At 39.7% G+C, this 26,570-nt stretch overlaps 1 protein-coding gene across 2 annotated transcripts in view; it reads left to right on the top strand.

The window, feature by feature from the left end:
• SNCA (synuclein alpha) overlaps positions 1 to 26,224 on the top strand; it is a 290,489-nt gene extending 264,265 nt beyond the window's left edge. For both annotated transcript variants that reach the window (XM_053703430.1, XM_053703429.1), the window contains exon 6: positions 25,636 to 26,224. In XM_053703430.1, coding sequence (XP_053559405.1) covers positions 25,636 to 25,668 — 33 coding nt within the window. In that variant the 3' untranslated portion in view covers positions 25,669 to 26,224. The remainder of the gene's footprint in view (positions 1 to 25,635) is intronic.
• The last annotated feature ends 346 nt before the right edge of the window (positions 26,225 to 26,570 follow it).

Below are 26,570 nucleotides of genomic sequence, written 5' to 3'. Positions count from 1 at the left end.
TTTATTTAATTTTGGTCATCTATAGCATATAATGCTTGCAGAGAGAGATAATATTAACAGGTTGGCCTGAGCGTTATTTAATGTTAATAGTCTCTACTCTGTTTTATTCCCCTTTTCCTAATGTCCTGAAAGCAACAATTTCTTTGCATATATATTTTATAAACAATCTGGTTTTTCTTTTTCTTTACTTCCCCCTCCTTCCCTTTCCTTTCCTCCCTCTTCCCCCTTTATCCCTGCTGTGGGTCTGTTGCAAAACCTATATATATTAATCATACCACGGTAATTACAGTGTTCCCTTATATTAGCATACATACATAGACAGCAGCCTCACACATTCAGAGAACTACTTAGCAAATTTACATCCTATTTGATTAGGGGTGTCAGAGAGAAGTAGAGCATGCATCTCAAGTTCAACAATACAAGCCATCTGGACAGTCCTTGGACAGTACATAGTAATACATATAGTCCCCAACTGTGTAGCACTTTTTATGTTCCAAATCTCTTAGATGCCTGTATAGGTTGGAAAGTCCGAGGATTGCTTATGGCATGAGGGCTTATCTCAGGGAGGTATATAATGCCTTTACAGCCTGACGTGGCCTTTTACAGATTTCATATAAAGCCCAACCATGGGTCAGCAGACTTCCTTTGGCTGCTGTTCCTTAGCCCTGGCTTGCTAGTAAGGTTAAATATCCAGCAGCAGCTTTAGGTCTTTATTCGACCTGTACTTCGCCAACATAGATGTTCTCATATAAAGCTATCATGTTCATCCTTAAATGTCCGTTAACCCTTTCTCCCCTTTTCCATATCACACAGTTTTTAAATGGCTTCCAAAGCAACGGAAAGAAAGGGGAGTGAGTAGATGGAATACAGGGAGAGCGTTATACTAGACAGCACTTAGCCTTCTTCCCGCTTCTCCTCCTATGCTTTTCAAGTGCGTCAACTGTTTGGGTCATTTAGTTCAGAGTGAAATGATTACCCTTTATAGCAGTCAAACATTTAGCAGTGCGGTAGGTGCTTTAAACAGCATCAGGCTATCTTTTACCTCCTACCCCAGTACGTACCGCTTGGCCAGAGACAAAGTATAAATAGAAAGATAACTTCCAATCTCACCTTAGCTTCACTCTTGTACCTGGGGTTCTGGGAGGTTATTCAGCATGTCTAGCTGTGTTCTGTCTGTTAGCCTTGTCGATGTCCGTGCTGTTTTATATAAATTAGCCTTCCGCTCCTAAGCTGGTTGCTTGAGTTATCTCCTATCCCGGTACTGGCAGCTGCACCGCCTCCTTGCCGGTCACCGGGGTCCTGGGAGCTCTGCCTTGCCCACAGAAAAAAGAGCGTTGTTTCTTGGTCTGGCTGCTTGCCTCTCCAGCGACTCTAGCCACTGAGTCTATTGCGGCTATTGGACTTCCCGCACTCCGGATGATGCTCCACAGTGTGGGAGGGATTCCCAGCACTTTGTGCACAATCTTTAGCCAGGGAGCGCAACTCCTCATCAGCTGTGGAGAGCTGAGAAGGGCCTGTGTACGATGTAGCACTTAGGACGCCATCAACCGACGTCCTACCAAGCCCCTCCCTCAGACGGAAGTCTAAAAATAAAAAATCTTAAGTGCAGTGTCCAAAGTAAATGATCCAATGCGAGTGTGATCAAAATTATGATCAAAAAAGTGAATGTGAAAAAATGTGATGAACAGATGTGTCCGGTGTGACTTGGGAAAAATAAATTGTAAACAAAATGTCTCTTGTAAATGAACAGTGTTTCAAAATCAATAGTCAATATATGTAGTAGTTCCTAGAAAATTAAATCCAATCTGATCAAAAAAACTTCCAAAAAAACTCCAATAACCGTGCTTTAAGGGTGATCAACGTGAAACAATATAAAATAAAAAAATCGAATAATGTGGCAAAGAGGTCCAAAGTTTTCCTCCTGAACCTGTGGCTGAATAAAAAACAATAGTGCAATATCGTCTAGATACTGTATATAATAATCAGAAATGTGCTCACCAGTATGTCAACGCGTTTCGGCCCTCCTAGGCCTTTTTATCTAGTAACCTACTTCATGGCTAAGGAACTCCAAGTTCCTCCCTCGTGATTGATGTAAGCCACAGAGGTCATGTTGTCTGTTTGGAACCTGATAAACTGGGCTGGGAAGAACTGAGGCCAAGCCAATACAGCTTTGAAAATCACCCTCAAGTCCAAGATGTTGATGGGAAGAGCAGACTCTTCCCGAGTCCAAAGGCCCTGAGATTTTAACGAGTTCCAGACTGTTCCCCAGCCCAGCAGGCTGACGTCCGTGGTCACGATCACCCAGGAAGGTATCCGAAAGCATGTGCCCTGAGACAGATGTCCCTCAGACTGATCTAACTCTATTCTCTAAAATAGATCTGCATGGTCCCCATTCCATTGTCTGAGCATGCACAACTGGAGAGCTCTCAAATGGAATTGAGCAAAAGGAATGATGTCCATGGAAGCCACCATCAGACAGATTACCTCTATACATTGAGCCACTGAAGGATAAGCAGTAGCCTGACGAGAGAGGCAAGAGGAAATTATTTTGTTTTTCCTGACCTCTGGTAGAAAAATCTTTATCAATAGAGAATCTATTATGGTCCCTAAGAACACTACTCTTGTAGCAGGGGAAAGGAAGCTTTTTTCCAGATTTGAGAGAACTTAGAAAGTCTGCCCCCCACCTGATCCGATCCCGGAACAAGGGCAAACCCTTCATGCTGATTTGGAATAAGCTGTGGGTTTCTTTTATTGCTTCCCCTTGTTCCAAGACTGATTGGGTTTCCAAGAAGACTTGGATTGTTCCTGCTTGGAAGAAGAAGGGGATGGCTTTCCTCTGAAGTTACGAAAGGAATGAAAATTACTCTGACATCCGTTAGGCCTATTCTTCTTATCTTGAGGTAGAAAATACCCTTTTCCATCCGTAATATCAGAGATAAATTCTGCCAAACCGGGTCCAAACAAGGTTTTGCTCTTGTAAGGAATCACCAGAAGCTTGACTTTAGAGGAAACGTCCGCAGACCAGGATTTCAACCATAACGCCCTGCAGGCTAGGACAGCGAAAACAACCTGTAAAATGGCATCTGCAATAAAGGAATTGGCCAACTTAAGAGCTTTAATCCTATCTTGAATTTGATCCAAGGAAGTCTCTACTTGTATAGAATCAGACAAGGCGTCGAACCAATAAGATGCCGCACTAGTCATGGTGGCAATACACACCACAGGTTGCCATTGGAGACCTTGATGAACATCTTTTCCAAATAAGCCTCCAGCTTCTTGTCCATTGGTTCCTTAAAAGAGAAGCTAGGGGTTATCTTAGCCAGAGTGGAAAAGGCCCCTTCAACTTTGGGTACAGTATACCAAGGGTCTTTATTGGAGTCCTCAATAGCAAACATTTTCTTAAAAATGGGAGATGGGGAAAAAGATATCCCTGGTTTCTCCCATTCCTGTGAGATAATCTCCCTAGCACGGTCCGGCACAGGAAAAACCTCCAAAGTGGAAGGTTCATCAAAGAAACTATTACGTTTACTAGATTTCTTAGGAGTGACAACAACAGGGGTATTGGAGCAATCTAAAGTAGCTAAAACCTCCTTTAACAATACACAAAGGTGTTCAAGCTTAAATCTGAAGGATACCACCTCAGTCTCAGAAGAAGGAATTATACTGTCCGAATCTGAGATTTTACCCTCAGAAAGGCACCTTTGTCAGCGGTGAGCTGGTTTTACGTGCTCATGCACAATTTCCCCATAGACATCAATGGCGAGAGCTGGCTGAAAAAAGCCTAACACCTGCAATAAAGCAGCGTAAAGCTCAGTAACGCAGCCCCATTGATTCCTATGGGGAAACAAAATTTGTGTTTACACCTAACACCCTAACATAAACCCGAGTCTAATCTTACACTTATTAACCCCTAATCTGCCACCCCCAACATTGCCAACACCTAAAGTATACTTATTAACCCCTAATCTGCCGCTCCGGACATCGCCGCCACTATAATAAACATATTAAACCCTAAACTGATGCACTCCCGCATCACAAATATTAGTTAAATATTATTAACCCCCAATCTGCCGCCCCTAACATCGCCGCCACCTACCTACATTTATTAACCCCTAATCTGCCGCCCCTAACATCGCCGCCACCTATCTACATTTATTAACCCCTAATCTGCTGCCCCAACGTTGCCGCCACTATACTAAAGTTATTAACCCATAAACCTAAGTCTAACCCTAACCCTAACACCCACTAACTTAAATATAATAAATAATATATCTAAATAATAAATCTAAAGAAAACCTACTATTAATAACTAAATAATTTCTATTTAAAACTAAATACTTACCTGTAAAATAAACCCTAAGCTAGCTACAATATAACTAATAGTTACATTGTATCTAGCTTAGGGTTTATTTTTATTTTACAGGCAAGTTTGTATTTATTTTAACTAGGTAGAATAGTTACTAAATAGTTATTAACTATTTGATAACTACCTAGCTAAAATAAATACAAATTTACCTGTAAAATAAAACCTAACCTTACACTACAATTAAATAAATTACCTAAATTAAATACAATTGACTAAATTAAATACAATTACCTAAATTACAAAAAACCCCACTAAATTACACAAAATAAAAAACAAATTACAAGATATTTAAACTAATTACACCTAATCTAATAGCCCTAATTGTATTTAATTGTAGTGTAAGGCTAGGTGTTAGTGTAAGACAGGTTAGGTTTTATTTTACAGGTACATTTGTAATTATTTTAGCTAGGTAGTTATTAAATAGTTAATAACTATTTAGAAACTATTCTGCCTAGTTAAAATAAATACAAACTTGCCTGTAAAATAAAAATAAACCCTAAGCTAGATACAATGTAACTATTAGTTATATTGTAACTATCTTAGGGTTTATTTTACAGGTAAGTGTTTAGTTTCAAATAGGAATCATTTAGTTATTAATAGTAAGTTTTATTTAGATTTATTTTAATTACATTTAAGTTAGGGGGGTTAGGGTTAGACTTAGGGTTAGGGGTTAATAACTTTAGTATAGTGGCGGGGACGTTGGAGGCGGCAGATTATGGGTTAATAAATGTAGGTAGGTGGCGGCAATGTTAAGGGTGGCAGATTAGGGGTTAATAATATTTAACTAGTTTTTGCGACGCAGGATTGTGGCGGTTTAGGGGTTAATATGTTTATTATAGTGGCGGCGATGTCCGGAGCGGCAGATTATGGGTTAATAAGTATAATGTAGGTGTCGGCGATGTCGGGGGCGGCAGATTAGGGGTAAATAAGTGTAAAATTAGGGGTGTTTAGATTCAGGGTTCATGTTAGGGTGTCAACGTAACTTTTGTTTAGCCATAGGAATCAAGGGGGCTGCGTTACTGAGCTTTACGCTGCTTTATTGCAGGTGTTAGACTTTCTTTCAGCCGGCTCTCCCCACTAATGTCTATGGGGAAATTATGCACGAGCACGTACAACCAGCTCACCGCTGACTTAACTAGCGCTGGTATTGGATTGCGGTATGGAGCTCAATTTTGCTCTACGCTCACTTCTTGCCTAATAACGCTGGGTTTCTGAAAACCTGTAATACCAGCGCTGTAGGTAAGTGAGCGGTGAGAATAACGTGCAAATTAGTAACGCACCCCTCTTACCGTAAAACTCGTAATATGGCAGAATGTAACTATTAGTTATATTGTAGCTAGCTTAGGGTTTATTTTACAGGTAAGTATTTAGTTTCAAATAGGAATTATTTAGTTATTAATAGTAGGTTTTCTTTAGATTTATTTTAATAATATTTAAGCTAGTGGGTGTTAGGGTTAAACTTAGGTTTAGGGGTTAATAAATTTAGTATAGCGGCGGCAACGTGGGGGCGGCAGATTAGGGGTTAATAAATGTAGATAGGAGGCGACGATGTTAGGGACGGCAGATTAGGGGTTAATGAAATTTAACTAGTATTTGCAATGCGGGAGTACGGCGGTTTATGGGGTTGATATGTTTTTTTATAGTGACATCGATGTCGGGAGTGGAAGATTAGGGGTTAATAATTTTATTTTAGTGTTTGCGATGCGGGAGGGCCTCGGTTTAGGGGTTAATATGTAGTTTATGGGTGTTAGTGTACTTTTTAGCACTTTAGTTATAAGTTTTATGTTACAGCTTTGTAGCGTAAAACTCATAACTACTGACTTTAGAATGCGTTACAAATCTTGACGGTATAGGCTGTACCGCTCACTTTTTGGCCTCCCAGGAAAGCTTGTAATATCAGCACTATCAAAATCCCTTTGAAAAAAGACTTTATGCAATTTGCGTAAGTTGATTTGCGTTATGGCCAAAAAAGTGTGCGGTGTCCCTAAACCTGCAAGACTCGTAATAGCAGCAGTAGTGAAAAAGCAGAGTTATAACCTGATAACGCTGCTTTTTCACCATAACGCAAAACTCGTAATCGAGCCGAAAGATTGTAATAGCTATGGAAAAAATACACTTTAAATTTTATCCTAAATTAGGATCGATCGCCAGCTAAAATTATGTGAGAAAAGTTAAGAAAAAACATTTAATAAACATCAAATAAACTTCTAAAATACCCCTCAGGCAACCCCACACCTCAATAACTGAGGTGCCTTACTGCTACCAATTAAGACCGGATCACCCAGAAATGGAGAAAAACAACTTTTTCCTAAGAACCCTTATGAAGTAAAGCCGGTCATGTGACCGTAACTGCCGAGCTCAAATTACTGCTGCGACACAGAAAGGCACTAAGAATAGCTTCCTGGTACACTGAGTAACAGAAGTAACCATTTTTTTTTTCTCAAACTGGACAGTTTAAAATGTTGCATCGTTTTATTTTAAAGCAAAGGGGAAATTAATAAGCTGCTGAAATAGAAAATTCAGCCTTTCTTTCAGTTTAAACTTGAATTGTTTTATCAAGTAAATATGTGTCAGAAAATAAAGCCTAATAAAAACATTTCTTTCATGTAATTGGCAAGAGTCCATGAGCTAGTGACGTATGGGATATACAATCCTACCAGGAGGGGCAAAGTTTCCCAAACCTCAAAATGCCTATAAATACACCCCTCACCACACCCACAATTCAGTTTTACAAATTTTGCCTCCTATGGAGGTGGTGAAGTAAGTGGTAAGTGGAGGTGGTTTGTGGTAAGATTTCTACATTGATATGCGCTTCTCAGCATTTTGAAGCCCGATTCCTCTCAGAGTACAGTGAATGTCAGAGGGATGTGAAGGGAGTATCACCTATTGAATGCAATGTTTTTCCGTGCGGGAAATCTATTTCATAGGTTCTCTGTTATCGGTCAAAGAGATTCATCTCCTACCTCCCTTTTCAGATCGACGATATACTTTCATATTCCATTACCTCTACTGATAACTGTTTCAGTACTGGTTTGGCTATCTGCTATATGTGGATGGGTGTCTTTCGGTAAGTATGTTTTCATTACTTAAGACACTCTCAGCTATGGTCTGGCACTTTATGTATTAATATAAAGTTCTAAATATATGTATTGTACTTATATTTGCCATGAGTCAGGTTTATGTACATTTCCTTTTTGCAGACTATTCAGTTTCATATTTGGGAAAACATATTTAGGAAAATATTTTTCTTACCTGGGGTTTAGTCTTTTTTGCAAATTGACTGCTTTTTCATAAAATTTTCGCAGGCAAAATTAGGCTTGCGAGGCGCAAAAATGCTGATGTTTATTGCGTCATTTTTGGCACGAGATTTTTTTTTTGCACTAAGGTAGGTCCAGTGACGTTCGTCATTTCCGGCATCTTAGTTGATGCCGAGTTCTTAAACAAGGTTGCATCTGCAATGACGTGAGTGTGTCATTTCCGGATGTTGTTAGCGCCAAAAAATTTCATTATTTAAAACCCCAATTCTATGTGCCTCTTGCCTTTTTCTATGTCAGAGGGATATGCTGTTTGCATTTTTTTTATATTAAAGACATCGCCGGAAATCAACCCGATTGAGTACGATCGGGTTGATTGACACCCCCCTGCTGGCGGCCCATTGGCCGCGAGTCTGCAGGGGGCGGCGTTGCACCAGCAGCTCTTGTGAGCTGCTGGTGCAATGCTGAATACGGCAAGCGTATTGCTCGCCGTATTCAGCGAGGTCTGGCAGACTTAATAACTAGAGGCCAGAGTCTGCTATCCCGCCTTCTAATAAACGTAAAAGGTCTTTTAAAACTTCTCATAAAGTTGATGAAATTTCAAATGACCGACAACATACTGAATTATCCTCCTCTGATGAGGATCTATCTGATTCAGAAGATCCTACCTCTGATATTGCCACTGACAAATCTACTATTGGATATTGAGGAAACTAATCCTCTTGATATTAAAACTAGTTGATGTTTAAACTATGTTTATAAACCTCCTGTGGTTACTCCAGAGGTTTTTCCAATTCCTGCTGCTATATTTGATATGATTTCTAAGGAATGGAATAGGCCTGGTACTTCTTTTATCCTTTCTTCAAGGTTTAAAAAATTGTATCCTTTACCAGCAGTTAGTTTGGTGTTTTGGGAAAAGATCCTCAGAGTTGATTTCTACTCTTGCCAAACGTACTACTATTCCTATGGAAGATAGTACTTCGTTTAAAGACCCTTTAGATAGGAAACTTGAATCTTATCTAAGGAAAGCTTATTTATAATCTGGGTATCTTCTCAGGCCTGCCATTTATTTGGCTGATGTTGCAGCTGCATCAACTTTTTGGTTGGAAAGTTTAGCGCAACAGGAAACAGATCCTGATTTGTCTAGCATTATTCGCTTGCTTCAACATGCTAATCATTTTATCTGTGAGGCCATTTTCAATATCATCAAAATTTATGTTAAATCTATGTATTTAACTATTTTAGCTAGAAGAGCTTTGTGGCTTAAATCTTGGAATGCTGATATGGTATCTAAATCTAGATTACTATCTCTTTCTTTCCAAGGTAAAAATTTATTTTGGTTCTCAGTTGGATTCAATTATTTCAACTGTCACTGGGGGGAAGGGAATTTTTTGCCTCAGGATAAAAGACCAAAGGGTAAATCTAAAGCTTTTAACCGTTTTCGTTCCTTTCGACAAAATAAGGAACAAAAACCCAATCCTTCCCCCAAAGAATCTGATTCCAATTGTAAACCTTCTTCAAGTTGGAATAAATCCAAGCCGTTTTAAAAAACCAAAGCCAGCCCCCAAGTCTGCATGAAGGTGCGGCCCTCATTCCAGCTCAGCTGGTAGGGGCAGATTAAGATGCTTCCAAAGTATTTGGGCAGATTCTGTCCAAAATAAATAGATTCAGAGTATTGTCTCTCAAGGGTACCAAATAGTTTTCAGAGTAAGACCTCCTGTGAGAAGTTTTTTCTCTCATGCATCCCAGCAAATCCAGTAAAGGCTAAGGCTTTTCTGAAGTGTGTTTCAGACCTGGAGCTTTCAGGGGTAATCATACCAGTTCCGTTTCAGAAAAAGGGTCTGGGGTTTTATTCAAATCTATTCATTGTCCCAAAGAAAGAAAATTCATTCAGGCAAGTTCTGGATCTGAATATTTTGAATCATTTTGTAAGAGTGCCAACTTTCAAAATGGTGACTATAAGGACTATTCTGCCTTTTGTTCAGCAAGGTCGTTATATGTCCACGATAGACTTACAGGATGCATATCTTCATATTCCGATTCATTCAGACCACTATCGGTTTCTGAGATTCTCTTTTCTAGACAAGCATTACCAAGTTGTCGCTCTTCCATTTGGCCTATCGACAGCTCCAAGAATCTTTTCAAAGGTTCTCGGTGCCCTACTCCCTGTAATCAGAGAATGGGGTATTGCAGTGTTTCCTTTTTTGGACGATATCTTGGTACTAGCTCAGTCTTTACATTCTGCAGAATCTCACACAAATCAACTAGTTTTGTTTCTTCAAAAACATGGTTGGAGGATCAATTTACCAAAAAGTTCCTTGATTCCTCAGACAAGGGTCACCTTTCCAGATATATTTAGTGTCCATGACTCTATCTCTAACAGACAAGAGGCAATTAAAATTGGTTTCAACTTGTCGGAACCTTCATTCTCAATCATTCCCTTCAGTAGCTATGTGCATGGTAGTTTTAGGTCTGATGACTGCAGCATCGGACGTGATCCCCTTTGCTTGTTTTCATATGTGACCTCTCCAGCTTTGTATGCTGAATCAATGGTGCAGGGATTATACAAAGATATCACAATTAATATCCTTAAATCCCAATGTTCGACTGTCTCTGTGTAATAATCCAGGTAACATTCATCTATTAGTTTGGTAGTTAATAAGGACTGAGAGTAAAGTTGTGTTTCCCAAATCAGACAATAAGGTTTAGGTTTAGAACCTTAATACCCTGATAGCAGGATTATAATATGGTTATATGCAATCTCAATAAGGGGATTGGAGAATTTAGGAGAGGCTAGCCAAACTGGGTCTGTTTTCTTTAGAAAAAAGGTGCTTAAGAGGTGACATGATTACTTTATATAAATATATTCAAGGCCCATATACAGAGATGGCAGAAGCACTGTTTAGTCCAAGAAAATTGTTTGTGACCAGAGGTCACAATTTAAGGTTGGAGGAAAGGAGATTTAATCTCCTGCAACGGAAACGTTTTTTCACTGTCAGAGCAATACAATTATGGAACTCATTACCAAAGGAGGTAGTGAATGCCAATACCCTAGATACATTTAAAAATTATTTGGATACATTTCTGTCTATAAACAAAATTCATGGATATGATTGATAGTATTAAATGGGTCACCTTTTAGTGGGATTATTTAAGCTTAACTGGAGCTTTTTGTATATATTTTAGATTTGTATAGGTTGAACTCGATGGACTTCAGTCTTTTTTCAACCTCATCTACTATGTTACTATGTACCATACAGTGATTGATATTGAGGATTGCATGTTAACCTTTAGCATACATATGTATTAGGATATGTAGTGACTCACAGTTAAATAGCTATTAAATAATAAAAAGTAAAGCGCTATAATGAAAAAGTGAATTTGGCAATGCAGACCCTTACCCAGGCGAAGTATAAGTATATCTGTAGAGATAGGTACTTAGGAGAAGACTGGGAGAGCAGTTGCAAGTCTGTGTGCCTTCCTTGACAGCGTGCAGCAGCTGGTTCACTGACCGTTAGTGAGGAGCGTGGCAAACACGGAAGTGGAGTGGAACAGCCGTTGGTGACGTCACCCGCCTTACAGCTGATTTACGGAGCTGAACGGAGTCTTCGATCCTTGGGGTGACAGGATAAATGGTTGATCAGGGTAGGTAGGTTTGACCTGTCAGCTTTCCCTTAGATTGGGTTAGATGAGTAGGCAGAGTGAAGCACTCCAGCAGGAACAAGAGAGCAAGAGATCCAGGAAATGAATGGAAGGCTAGTGTCAACAGGATATGACAAGTAATACCAAGCAATGAGTGTGAACAAGTCTGTCCCTAATAAAGGAATCAGGGAATGAGAAAGAGGCTAAGGATGAATAGCCCTTAAAGGAACAGAGGATGTTACACTCTGACTTGGTGGTTAGATCACCATCGTATAGTTCAAGGGGCCTCTTTTGTTCATCCAACCTGGACTGTGATCACAACAGATGCAAGTTTTTCAGGTTGGGGAGCTGTCTGGGGATCTCTGACAGCACAGAGGGTTTGGAAATCTCAAGAGGCGAGGTTACCAATCAAAATTTTAGAACTCCATGCTATTTTCAGGGCTCTTCAGGTTTGGCCTCTGTTGAAGATAGAACCGTTTGTTTTCAGACAGACAATATCACAACTATGGCATATGTCAATCATCAGGGTGGGACTCACAGTCCCCAAACTATGAAAGAAGTAGCTCGGATACTTGCTTGGGCGGAATACAGCTCCTGTCCAATTTCTGCGGTTCATATCCCAAACTGTAGACAATTGGGAAGCGGATTATTTCAGCTGTCAGACTTTACATCCTGGGGAGTGGTCGCTCCATCCAGATGTGTTTTCTCAGATTGTTCAGAGGTGGGGTCTTCCAGAAATAGATCTGATGGCTTCCCATCTAAACAGGAAACTTCCCAGGTACCTGTCTTGGTCCAAGGATCCTCAGGCGGAGGCAGTGGATGGGTTAGCAGTGCCTTGGTGTTACCAACCTGCTTATATCTTCCCGCCTCTGGTTCTTCCAAGAGCGATTTCCAAGATCATCATGGAACAATCGTTTGTGTTGCTGGTAACTCCAGCATGGCCTCACAGGTTTTGGTATGCGGATGTTGTTCGGATGTCCAGTTGCCAACCTTGGCCACTTCCTTTAAGATCAGAACTTCTGTCTCAAGGTCCGTTTTTACATCAGGATCTCAAATCATTACATTTGAAGGTATGGAAATTGAACTCCTAGTGCTTAGTCATAGAGGTTTCTCTGACTCAGTGATTAATACTATGTCACAGGCTCGTAAATCTGTTTCTAGTATGATTTATTATTTCATGTGTTCTCATAAATTCTCCTGGCATTCTTTTAGAATTCCTAGAATTTTACAGTTTCTTCAGGATGGTTTGGATATAAGGTTTGTCTGCAAGTTCCTTGAAGGGACAAATCTCTACTCTTTCTGTTTTATTTCACAGAAAGATTGCTAAGCTTCCTGATATTTACTGTTTTGTTCAGGCTTTGGTCTGTATCAAGCCTGTCATTAAATCAATCTCTCCTCCTTGGAGTCTTAATTTGGTTTTGAAGGCTTTACAGGCTCCTCCGTTTGAACCTATGTATTCTTTGGACATTAAACTACTTTTTTGGAAAGTGTTGTTCCTTTTGGCAATCTCTTCTCCTAGAAGAGTTTCAAATTGTCTGATCTTTCTTGTGAATCTCCTTTTCTGATTTTCCATCAGGATAAGGCAGTTTTGCGTACTTCATTTAAATTTCTACCTAAGGTTGTGAATTCTAACAACATTATTAGAGAAATTGTTGTTCCTTCTTTGTGTCCTAATCCTAAAAATTCTTTGGAGAGATCCTTACACTCTTTGGATGTTGTAAGAGCTTTGAAATATTATGTTGAAGCTACTAAAGATTTCAGGAAGACTTCTAGTCTATTTGTTATCTTTTCTGGTCCTAGGAAAGGCCAGAAGGCTTCTGCTATTTCCTTGGCATCTTGGTTTTAAACTTTTGATTCATCAGGCTTATTTGGAGTCGGGTCAGGCCCCACCTCAGAGAATTACAGCTCATTCTACTAGATCAGTCTCCACTTTGTGGGCTTTTAAGAATTAAGCTTCAGTTAATCATATTTACAAAGCAGCAACTTGGTCTTCTTTGCATACATTTGCTAAATTCTACCGTTTTGATGCATTTGCTTCTTCGGAAGCAGTTTTTGGTAGAAAAGTTTCTCAGGCAGCTGTTTCAGTTTGATTCCTCTGCTTATGTTTAAGTTTTTTCTTTTCATTTATGAGAATAAACTTATATTTTGGGTTGTGGATAAAAAATTTTCAGCGGAAAATTGCTGTTGTTATTTGTATCCCTCCCTCTCTAGTGACTCTTCTGTGGAGTTCAACATTTTGGCTATTACTATCCCATACGTCACTAGCTCATGGACTCTTGCCAATTACATGAAAGAAAACATAATTTCTGTAAGAATTTACCTGATAAATTAATTTCTTTCATATTGGCAAGAGTCCATGAGACCCACCCTTTTTATGGTGGTTATGATTTTTTGTATAAAGCACAATTATTTCCAAATTCCTTTTTTGATGCTTTTTACTCCTTTCCTTGTCACCCCACTACTTGGCTATTTGTTAAACTGAAATGTGGGTGTGGTGAGGAGTGTATTTTTAGGCATTTTGAGGTTTGGGAAACTTTGCCCTCCAGGTAGGATTGTATATCCCATGCGTCACTAACTCATGGACTCTTGCCAATATGAAAGAAATTAATTTATTAGGTAAGTTCTTACATAAATTATGTTTTTACCCTTTCTTTTTAAAAGAGTTTAAATGTTAGTCTCACACATGCTACAGTGCCTGCTTCATGTCCCAGTGTAACCCATACAACAGGATTATCTATGTCCCAATAAAAAAGCAGTGTCTTTTAATTTGGTAAGTGCATGGTCTCCGCACTTACCTGCTCCGCTGCCCGGCATGTAGACAGTTACAAGGTATGAGAAGACACAGTTCTTCACAGAATGAAAGAACAGAGTAGCCAACTCTGGCTTTCTAAACTAGGGCAGCAATTGTTAGGAAAATGCAGTAAGTACTTCTTTACAAGTTCCTAACTGCTTTAACCCCTTGAGTTTCCCACTCTGGTGCTAAAGACAGCTCGGAGCCGTCGCTAGCAGTCTCCCACCTTGACGGAGATCTGGGGGCTCCCACCTGCTCCTACCCCGGCTATGGGGCCTGCATAGTGACAGGCATCACTGGGGTTTCACGTTATGTGTGGTGACATCACCGCGCAACTTTATTTAAAATTCCCAATTTTAAGTATAGGAGCAGAGGGCATGCTGCTTAGAAGCCTGTATCTCAGGCATCTAAGCAGCTACAGACCCCCAAGACCCACCGTTGGAAAGGTAATCACCTAACCCCTAAGTCTTGGGGATCTGAAAAAAAAAGTAAAAAAAAAAAGTATTTCAAAAAGTAAAAAAAAAAAAAAAAAATTAAAACAGCTTAGGACCCAGGTGGGAAAGCGCTTAGCACTCAAAGGGTTAAAGATACTACTACCTGGCTGCAGGGAATGACATGGAATATGGCTATACCACAAAACTTGCTTGTAGAGGAAATAAAAATTTTTTATTCAGAAACCTAAACTTCACCTCCTCCATGCACCGAAAGCAAAGAGAATGACTGGGGGTTGTGGGTAAGGGAGTGATACTTAGCAGTTTAACTGTGGTGCTCTTTGCCTCCTCCTGCTGGCCAGAAGTGATATTCCCAACAGTAAATACTCAATCCGTGGACTCACCATATCTTAGGAAAGAAAAAACATCTGCAGTATATTTTCCTTATTTATTTTGTCTCCTTTTCCTGTAATTCTATTCTGAAATTGTGAGTTTTTTAAATCATGTTAGAAATGGAGGTGTAGAACACTGTTGTATTCCACATAGTCATTGGCTACACACTCTAGTGATCTATTTATAACTGTCCCTAATTGGTCTTAGCAGAGAAGGTAACCTAAGTTACAACATGGCAGCTCCCATTGTTTTATAGACACTAAAACTTATACACTTATTTTGCCACTATTTAAACAGCTAATGAAACTTTAAAAAATACATCTACATCTTATTCTCAGACTAATCTTTTCTTTGAATGCATCATTCTATTTAGCATTTATTTAGTGCTTAATGTCCCTATAAAGAGAACTGTAGGTGCAGGAGGAAACATAATAACATACACCTAGATTATGAGTCTTGCGTTAGCCTTAAAAAGCAGAGTTGAGAGGTCCCAACGCTGCTTTTTAATGCCCGCTGGTATTACGAGTTTGGCAGGTACAGGTGTAACGCTCACTTTTTTCCGCAACTCAAACATACCGCAAATCCACTTACGTCAATTGCGTATCCTATCTTTTCAATGGGATTTTCCTAACACCAATATTACGAGTCTTGGAAAAAGTAAGCGGTACACCCTCTCCTGTCAAGACTCCTACCGCATTTAAAAGTCAGTAGTTAAGAGTTTTATGGGTTAACGCCGTAACATAAAACTCTTAACTAAAGTGCTTAAAAGTACACTAACACCCATAAACTACCTATTAACCCCTAAACCGAGGCCCCCCCACATCGCAAATACTTAAATAAAATTTTTAAACCCTAATCTGCCGACCGGACATCGCTGCCACTTTAATAAATATATTAACCCCTAAACCACTGCACTCCCGCTTTGCAAACATTAGTTAATTTTTATTAACCCCTAATCTGCCATCCCTAACATCGCCGACACCTACCTACATTTATTAACCCCTAATCTGCCGCCCCAACGTCGCTGAAACTATATTAAATGTATTAACCCCTAAACCTAAGTCTAACCCTAACCCTAACACCCCCCTAACTTAAATATAATTTAAATAAATCTAAATAAAATTGCTACAATTAACTAAATAATTCCTATTTAAAACTAAATACTTACCTATAAAATAAACCCTAAAATAGCTACAATATAACTAATAGTTACATTGTAGCTAGCTTATAGTTTATTTTTATTTTACAGGCAACTTTGTATTTATTTTATCTAGGTACAATAGTTATTAAATAGTTATTAACTATTTAATAGCTACCTAGCTAAAATAAATCCAAATTTACCTGTAAAATAAAACCTAACCTAAGTTACAATTACACCTAACACTACACTATAATTAAATTAATTCCTTAAACTAACTACAATTAAATCCAATTAAATACAATTATCTAAATTACGGAAAAAAAACACACTAAATTACAGAATATAATAAAATAATTAAAAAAAAATTAAACTCATTACACCTACTCTAATTCCCCTAATAAAATAAAAAAGCCCCCCAAAATAATAAAAATCCCTACCCTATACTAAATTACAAATAGCCCTTAAAAGGGCTTTTTGCAGGGCATTGCCCCAAAGTAATCAGCTCTTTTACCTGTAAAAAAAAGACAATACCCCCCCAACATTAAAACCCACCACCCACACACCCAACCCTACTCTAAAACCCACCCAATCCCCCCTTAACAAAACCTAACACTAACCCCTTGAAGATCACCCTTACCTTGAGACGTCTTCATCCAACTGGGCAGAAGTGGTCTTCCAGACGGCCAGAAGTCTTCATCCTATCCAGGCAGAAGAGGTCCTCCAGACGGGCAGAAGTCTTCATCCAGACGGCATCTTCATCCGACGCAGAGCATCCTCTTCCTTCCGACGACTAACACTAAATGATGGTACCTTTAAGTGACGTCATCCAAGATGGTGTCCGTTCAATTCCGATTGGCTGATAGAATTCTTTCAGCCAATTGGAATTAAGGTAGAAAAAATCCTATTGGCTGATGCAATCAGCCAATAGGATTGAACTTCAATCCTATTGGCTGATCCAATCAGCCAATAGGATTGAGCTTGCATTCTATTGGCTGATTGGATCAGCCAATAGAATGCAAGCTCAATCCTATTGGCTGATTGCATCAGCCAATAGGATTTTTTCTACCTTAATTCCGATTGGCTGTTCGGAATCGGAATTGAAGGGATGCCATCTTGGATGACGTCACTTAAAGGTACCATCATTTAGTGTTAGTCGTCGGAAGGAAGAGGATTCTCCGTGTCGGATGTCTTGAAGATGGACCCACTCCGCTCCAGATGGATGAAGATAGAAGATGCCGTCTAGATGAAGACTTCTGCCCATCTGGAGGACCTCTTCTGCCCGGATAGGATGAAGACTTCTGGCCGTCTGGAGGACCACTTCTGCCCGGTTGGGTGAAGACGTCTCAAGGTAGGGTGATCTTCAAGGAGTTAGTGTTAGGTTTTATTAAGGGGGGATTGGGTGGGTTTTAGAGTAGGGTTGGGTGTGTGGTGGGTTTTAATGTTTGGGGGGTATTGTCTTTTTATTACAGGTAAAAGAGCTGATTACTTTTGGACAATGCCCCGCAAAATGCCCTTTTAAGGGGTATTTGTAATTTAGTATAGGGTAGGGATTTTTATTATTTTGGGGGGCTTTTTTATTTTATTACGGGGATTAGAGTAGGTTTAATTAGTTTAAAAAAATTGTAATTATTTTATTATTTTCTGTAATTTAGTGTTTGTTTCTTTTCGTAATTTAGATAATTGTATTTAATTGTATTTAATTGTAGTTAGTTTAGGGAATTAATTTAATTATAGTGTATTGTTAGGTGTAATTGTAACTTAGGTTAGGTTTTATTTTACAGGTAAATTTGTATTTATTTTAGCTAGGTAGCTAATAACTATTGTACCTAGATAAAATAAATACAAAGTTGCCTGTAAAATAAAAATAAACCATAAGCTAGCTACAATGTAACTATTAGTTATATTGTAGCTATTTTAGGGTTTATTTTATAGGTAAGTATTTAGTTTTAAATAGGAATTATTTAGTTAATTGTAGTAATTTTATTTAGATTTATTTAAATTATATTTAAGTTAGGGGGGTGTTAGGGTTAGGGTTAGACTTAGGTTTAGGGGTTATTTATTTTAGCTAGGTAGCTAATAAATAGTTAATAACTATTTAATAACTATTGTACCTAGTTAAAATAAATACAAAGTTGCCAGTAAAATAAAAATAAACCATAAGCTAGCTACAATGTAACTATTAGTTATATTGTAGATAGCTTAGGGTTTATTTTATAGGTAAGTATTTAGTTTTAAATATGAATTATTTAGTTAATTAAAGTTATTTTATTTTGATTATTTTAAATAATATTAAAGATATGGGGGTTTTAGGATTAGGGTTAGACTTAGGTTTAGGGGTTAATATATTTATTATAGTGGCGCCGACGTTGGCGGCGGCAGATTAGGGGTTAATAAGTGTTGTTAGGTTGCGGCGACATTGGGGGCGGCAGATTAGGGGTTAATAAATAAAATGTAGGGTTCGGCGATGTTGGGGGCAGCAGATTAGGGGTTCATAAGTATAATGTAGGTAGCGGCGGTGTCCGGAGTGGAAGATTAGGGGTTAATAATATAAAGCAGGTGGCGGCGAGGTCGGAAGCGGCAGATTAGGGGTTAATAAGTGTAAGATTAGGGGTGTTTAGACTCAGGGTTCATGTTAGGATGTTAGGTGTAGACATAAATGTATTTTCCCCATAGGAATCAATGGGACTGCGTTAGGAGCTGAACACTGCTTTTTTGCAGGTGTTAGCTTTTTTTTCAGCCGGATCTGCCCCATTGATTCCCATGGGGAAATCGTGCACAAGCACGTTTTTCCAGCTCACCACTACCGTAAGCAGCTCTGGTATTGAGGTGAGATGTGGAGCTAAATTTTGCTCTCCGATCACTTTTCTGCGGCTAACGCTGGGTTTAAAATAACCTGTAATACCAGCGTTGTCTGTAAGTGAGCAGTGAGCATAAACTGCTCGTTAGCACCGCAAGCCTTACCGACAAAAACTCGTAATCTAGCCGATAGTGAGTAGCAACAATACTGTAGTTGTGCCTAGAATTTAAAGGGATATAAAAACAGAATTTATGCTTACCTGATAAATTACTTTCTCCAACGGTGTGTCCGGTCCACGGCGTCATCCTTACTTGTGGGAATATCTCTTCCCCAACAGGAAATGGCAAAGAGTCCCAGCAAAGCTGGCCATATAGTCCCTCCTAGGCTCCGCCCACCCCAGTCATTCGACCGACGGACAGGAGGTAAAAAATAGGAGAAACCATATGGTACCGTGGTGACTGTAGTTAGAGAAAATAATTCATCAGACCTGATTAAAAAACCAGGGCGGGCCGTGGACCGGACACACCGTTGGAGAAAGTAATTTATCAGGAAAGCATATATTCTGTTTTCTCCAACATTGGTGTGTCCGGTCCACGGCGTCATCCTTACTTGTGGGAACCAATACCAAAGCTTTAGGACACGGATGAAGGGAGGGAGCAAATCAGGTTACCTAAACGGAAGGCACCACGGCTTGCAAAACCTTTCGCCCAAAAATAGCCTCCGAAGAAGCAAAAGTATCAAATTTGTAAAATTTGGCAAAAGTGTGCAGTGAAGACCAAGTCGCTGCCTTACATATCTGATCAACAGAAGCCTCGTTCTTGAAGGCCCATGTGGAAGCCACAGCCCTAGTGGAGTGAGCTGTGATTCTTTCAGGAGGCTGCCGTCCGGCAGTCTCGTAAGCCAATCGGATGATGCTTTTAAGCCAAAAGGAAAGAGAGGTAGAAGTCGCTTTTTTGACCTCTCCTTTTACCAGAATAGACGACAAACAAAGAAGATGTTTGTCTGAAATCTTTTGTAGCTTCTAAATAGAATTTTAGAGCACGGACTACGTCCAAATTGTGTAACAAACGTTCCTTCTTTGAAACTGGATTCGGACACAAAGAAGGTACAACTATCTCCTGGTTAATATTTTTGTTAGAAACAACCTTTGGAAGAAAACCAGGCTTAGTACGCAAAACCACCTTATCTGCATGGAACACCAGATAGGGCGGAGAACACTGCAGAGCAGATAACTCTGAAACTCTTCTAGCAGAAGAAATAGCAACCAAAAACAAAACTTTCCAACTTAATATCTATGGAATGTAGAGGTTCAAACGGAACCCCTTGAAGAACTGAAAGAACTAGATTTAAACTCCAGGGAGGAGTCAAAGGTCTGTAAACAGGCTTGATCCTAACCAGAGCCTGAACAAATGCTTGAACATCTGGCACAGCTGCCAGTCGTTTGTGTAGTAAGACAGATAAAGCAGAAATCTGTCCCTTTAGAGAACTCGCAGATAATCCTTTATCCAAACCTTCTTGCAAAAAGGAAAGAATCTTAGGAATTTTTATCTTATTCCATGGGAATCCCTTGGATTCACACCAGCAGATATATCTTTTCCATATTTTATGGTAAATCTTTCTAGTTACCGGTTTTCTGGCTTGAACCAGAGTATCTATCACAGAATCTGAAAACCCACGCTTTGATAGAATCAAGCGTTCAATCTCCAAGCCGTCAGCTGGAGGGAGACCAGATTTGGATGTTCGAATGGACCCTGAACAAGAAGGTCCTGTCTCAAAGGTAGCTTCCATGGTGGAACCGATGACATATTCACCAGGTCTGCATACCAAGTCCTGTGTGGCCACGCAGGAGCTATCAGGATCACCAAGGCCCTCTCCTGTTTGATCCTGGCTACCAGCCTGGGAATGAGAGGAAACGGTGGAAACACATAAGCTAGGTTGAAGGTCCAAGGCGCTACTAGTGCATCCACTAGAGTCACCTTGGGATCCCTGGATCTGGACCCGTAGCAAGGAACCTTGAAGTTCTGACGAGACGCCATCAGATCCATGTCTGGAATGCCCCATAACTGAGTCAACCGGGCAAAGATCTCCGGGTGGAGTTCCCACTCCCCCGGATGGAATGTCTGACGACTCAGATAATCCGCTTCCCAGTTTTCCACACCTGGGATGTGGATCGCAGATAGGTGGCAGGAGTGATCCTCCGCCCATTGTATTATTTTGGTCACTTCTTTCATCGCCAGGGAACTCCTTGTTCCCCCCTGATGATTGATATACGCAACAGTCGTCATGTTGTCTGATTGGAATCTTATGAATCTGGCCTTTGTAAGCTGAGGCCAGGCCCTGAGAGCATTGAATATCACTCTTAATTCCAGAATATTTATCGGGAGAAGAGACTCTTCCCGAGACCATATTCCCTGAGCTTTCAGGTATTCCCAGACCGCGCCCCAGCCCACTAGACTGGCGTCGGTCATGACGATGACCCACTCTGGTCTGCGGAAGCTCATTCCCTGGGATAGGTGGTCCAGGGTTAGCCACCAACTGAGTGAATCTCTGGTCTTCTGATCTACTTGAATTACTGGAGACAAGTCTGTATAGTCCCCATTCCACTGTTTCAGCATGCACAGTTGTAATGGTCTTAGATGAATTCGCGCAAAAGGAACTATGTCCATTGCTGCAACCATCAACCCTACTACTTCCATGCACTGAGCTATGGAAGGACGTGGAACAGAATGGAGAACTTGACAAGCGCTTAGAAATTTTGACTTTCTGACATCTGTCAGGAAAATCCTCATTTCTAAGGAATCTATTATTGTTCCCAAGAAGGGAACTCTTGTTGACGGAGACAGAGAACTCTTTTCTATGTTCACCTTCCATCCGTGAGATCTGAGAAAGGCCAGAACGATGTCTGTATGAGCCTTTGCTTTTGAAAGAGACGACGCTTGTATTAGAATGTCGTCCAAGTATGGTACTACTGCAATGCCCCTCGGTCTTAGGACCGCTAGAAGGGACCCGAGTACCTTTGTGAAAATCCTTGGAGCAGTGGCTAATCCGAATGGGAGGGCCACAAACTGGTAATGTTTGTCCAGAAAGGCGAAGCTTAGGAACTGATGATGTTCTTTGTGGATAGGAATATGTAGGTACGCATCCTTTAGATACACGGTAGTCATAAATTGACCTTCCTGGATAGTGGGTAGAATCGTTCGAATGGTCTCCATTTTGAACGATGGTACCTTGAGAAATTTGTTTAGGATCTTTAAATCCAGAATTGGTCTGAAGGTTCCCTCTTTTTTGGGAACTACGAACAGATTTGAGTAAAATCCCATTCCTTGTTCCGTCATTGGAACTGGGTGTATCACTCCCATCTTTAACAAGTCTTCTACACAATGTAAGAATGCCTGTCTCTTTATTTGGTTTGAGGATAAGTGAGACATGTGGAACCTTCCCCTTGGGGGTAGTTCCTTGAATTCCGGAAGATAACCCTGAGAAACTATTTCTAGCGCCCAGGGATCCTGAACATCTCTTGCCCAAGCCTGGGCAAAGAGAGAGAGTCTGCCCCCCACTAGATCCGGTCCTGGATCGGGGGCTACTCCTTCATGCTGTTTTGTTAGCGGTAGCAGGCTTCTTGGTCTGCTTACCCTTGTTCCAGCCTTGCATCGGTTTCCAGGCTGGCTTGGACTGTGAAGCATTACCCTCTTGCATAGAGGATGCAGAATTAGAGGCCGGTCCTTTCCTGAAATTACGAAAGGAACGAAAATTAGACTTATTCTTGGCCTTGAAAGGCCTATCTTGTGGGAGGGCATGGCCCTTTCCCCCAGTGATGTCTGAGATAATCTCTTTCAATTCTGGTCCAAAGAGAGTTTTACCCTTGAAGGGAATGTTAAGCAATTTTGTCTTGGATGATACATCTGCTGATCAAGACTTTAGCCAAAGCGCTCTGCGCGCCACAATTGCAAACCCTGAATTTTTCGCCGCTAATCTAGCTAATTGCAAAGCGGCATCTAAAATAAAAGAGTTAGCCAACTTAAGTGCGTGAACTCTGTCCATAACCTCCTCATATGGAGTCTCTCTACTAAGCGACTTTTCTAGTTCCTCAAACCAGAACCACGCTGCTGTAGTGACAGGAACAATGCGCTTAATGGGTTGTAGAAGGTAACCTTGCTGTACAAAAATCTTTTTAAGCAAACCCTCCAATTTTTTATCCATAGGATCTTTGAAAGCACAGCTATCCTCAATAGGAATAGTAGTGCGCTTGTTTAAAGTAGAAACTGCCCCCTCGACCTTAGGGACTGTCTGCCATAAGTCCTTTCTTGGGTCGACCATAGGAAATAATTTCTTAAATATAGGAGGGGGAACAAAAGGTATGCCGGGCTTCTCCCACTCCTTATTCACTATGTCCGCCACCCGCTTGGGTATAGGAAAAGCGTTGGGGTGCACCGGAACCTCTAGGAACTTGTCCATCTTGCATAATTTTTCTGGAATGACCAAGTTGTCACAATCATCCAGAGTAGATAACACCTCCTTAAGCAGTGCGCGGAGATGTTCTAATTTAAATTTAAATGTCACAACATCAGGTTCAGCCTGTTGAGAAATTTTTTCTGAATCTGAAATTTCCCCATCTGACAAAACCTCCCTCATGGCCCCTTCAGATTGGTGTGAGGGTATGACAGAAACATTATCATCAGCGCCCTCCTGCTCTTCAGTGTTTAAAACAGAGCAATCGCGCTTTCTCTGATATGCAGGCATTTTGGATAAAATATTAGCTATAGAGTTATCCATTACAGCCGTCAATTGTTGCATGGTAATAAGCATTGGCGCGCTAGAAGTACTAGGGTCCTCCTGCATGGGCAAAACTGGCGTAGACACAGAAGGAGATGATGTAGAACTATGTCTACTCTCTTCATCTGATGAATCATCTTGGGCAACTTTACTATCTGTGGCAGTACTGTCCTTACTTTGTTTGGACGCTATGGCACAATTATCACACAATTTTGAAGGGGGAGACACATTGGCTTTCATACATAAAGAACATCGCTTATCTGAAGGCACAGACATGTTAAACAGGCTTAAACTTGTCAATAAAGCACAAAAAACGTTTTAAAACAAAACCGTTACTGTCTCTTTAAATTTTAAACTGAATATGCGAAAAAATATGAAGGAATTGTTCAAAATTTCACCACAGTGTCTTAAAGCATTAAAAGTATTGCACACCAATTTTCAGAGCTTTAACCCTTAAAATAACGAAACCGGAACCGGTTACAGATTTAACCCCTATACAGTCCCAGCTACAGCCTTTGCTGTGACTTTGCCAAGCCCAGAGGGGAATACGATACCAAATGACGCCTTCTAGGAACTTTTCCAACCACTTTCAGGTCCTCACACATGCATCTGCATGTCTTGCCCTCAAAAACAACTGTGCAGTAATGGCGCGAAAATGAGGCTCAGCCTACAACTGGGAAGGCCCTTCCTGACTGGAAAAGGTGTCTAACATAGTGCCTGACGTTAAAAACCTTCCCCAAGTTTATAAGTGTGAAATATCAACATAAACATGTATAAAATTTCCAAATAAGGCAATCGATTTAGCCCATAAAAGTGTCTACCAGTTTTATAGCCCATATTAAGCCCTTTATTATGTTTGAGACTAAGAAAATGGCTTACCGGTCCCCATGAGGGGAAATGACAGCCTTCCAGCATTACACAGTCTTGTTAGAAATATGGCTAGTCATACCTTAAGCAGAAAAAGTCTGCTAACTGTTTCCCCCAACTGAAGTTACTTCATCTCAACAGTCCTATGTGGAAACAGCAATCGATTTTAGTTACTGTCTGCTAAAATCATCTTCCTCTCACAAACAGAAATCTTCATCTTTTTCTGTTTCAGAGTAAATAGTACATACCAGCACTATTTTAAAATAACAAACTTTTGATAGTAGAATAAAAAAAACTACAACTAAACACCACATACTCTTAACCATCTCCGTGGAGATGTTGCCTGTGCAACGGCAAAGAGAATGACTGGGGTGGGCGGAGCCTAGGAGGGACTATATGGCCAGCTTTGCTGGGACTCTTTGCCATTTCCTGTTGGGGAAGAGATATTCCCACAAGTAAGGATGACGCCGTGGACCGGACACACCAATGTTGGAGAAAACCAGAAAATGTTCTTTTGTGATTCGGACATAGCATAACATTTTATAGAACTTTCCCATTTATTTATATTTCCAACTTGCTTTGTTCCCATGATATTCTTTGTTAAAGGGATACCTAGGTAGGTGTCTGGAGCACTAAATGGCAGGAAATAGTGCTGACATGTAGTGCTCTTGCAAATGGATAACATTATTATCTTCCATATCCTTCCATATGGTGCTCCAGAAATGGACAGGCTCAAAGAGAACAAAGAAATGTGATAATAGAAGTAAATTAGACTTTTGTTTAAAATTGCATGCTCTATCTCACTGGTTTTAAAAACTGTCCTCAGGCCTCTCCAACAGGCCACATTTTGTGCATATCTGAACTAGAGCACAGGTGAATCAATCAGCTGATTAGTAAACATGGTTATTTTACCTGATCTAATCCAAGGTCATCCAGAAAACCTGGACTGTTGGGGAGGGGCCTGATGATTGGTTTAAAAAACAGTGCTCTATCTGAATCCTGAAAGAAAAAAAATGGGTTTCATATTCCTTTAGTGTCCCTTTAATTATTAAAATGTTTAGTTTGCATATTACTTTGGTACAATGCATTGTTTGCACACTTTAAAAAAATAAATAATATAGAGTGACTTGACTGAGACAAATTAGCGCTAATGTGTTGTTTTTTGTTTTAATGCTTATAGGATGAATATCAAGATTACGATCCTGAAGCTTAAAAATTTCTGCGCAAGTGACATCAACAAAAAATGCTCTGTTTCTCAGCCATTGGAATTTTTTTGGAACTTTTTTTTTTTTTTCCTCAAGTGTTTCAGTAAGTCTTCCATCAACAATAACAGCAACACTGCAGTCAGTTGTTCAATTTGTCAACCACCTACAAAGATGGACCGCAAATCATCAGGGTCTTTTTTTTATTGTGCTATGAATGTTGTGGCTTTAATTTTAGACAAAAGAAAATTTAAAAAGGAAAAAAAAAATACACCTAAGTGTCTACAGATGTTCCACTTTATAAAATTGTACTTGTATCATTGATGTTTTTCGAGTGGTTTCGTATTTTGCTAAACTTTTTGTACGTTTATTATGTTATTAATGTAAAGTTTTGTGCAGCAAAGTTGTGATAGCTATTTCTACCTAACTGACATGAAGCATGAACTATGCACCGGACAATTTTCCAATACTGTTTTGTGTTTCATTGATTTGTGTTTTTAAATAAATGTGTTGATATTTGAAGAGTAACTATAAAATATATTAAATAAAGATTAACATTTATGTTAACCTAAGGAAAGCTGACAATTTTTCTAAAAAAAAAATAATAAAGTTATTAAAATGTAAGCATGCAAGAAAAACATAAGAATATTTGAATGAATGAGTGAATGAATATCTTTGTTTTGCACCTTACACAGTTTTGTATAATTAAAGTATGTTTATTTCTTGAAAAAAATATACAATGGCACAAAGACCCCTGGCTAAGTGTTTATAAATTGCTTTTAGAAATCTTTTAGAAGCCATTACAGGAGAAATTATATTTAATTCACTACCTGTCACTAACACACATACAATTTTGTTTTTTAATGGTCTCTGTCTTTTATATTCAATAAAGATTGAAGAAATTATTTCGTTT

Source organism: Bombina bombina, chromosome 2 (assembly GCF_027579735.1).
Source record: "Bombina bombina isolate aBomBom1 chromosome 2, aBomBom1.pri, whole genome shotgun sequence".
Lineage (NCBI taxonomy): Eukaryota > Metazoa > Chordata > Amphibia > Anura > Bombinatoridae > Bombina > Bombina bombina.
Note: the sequence above shows the minus strand (reverse complement) of the source record. Positions and strands in the feature narration are given on the sequence as shown.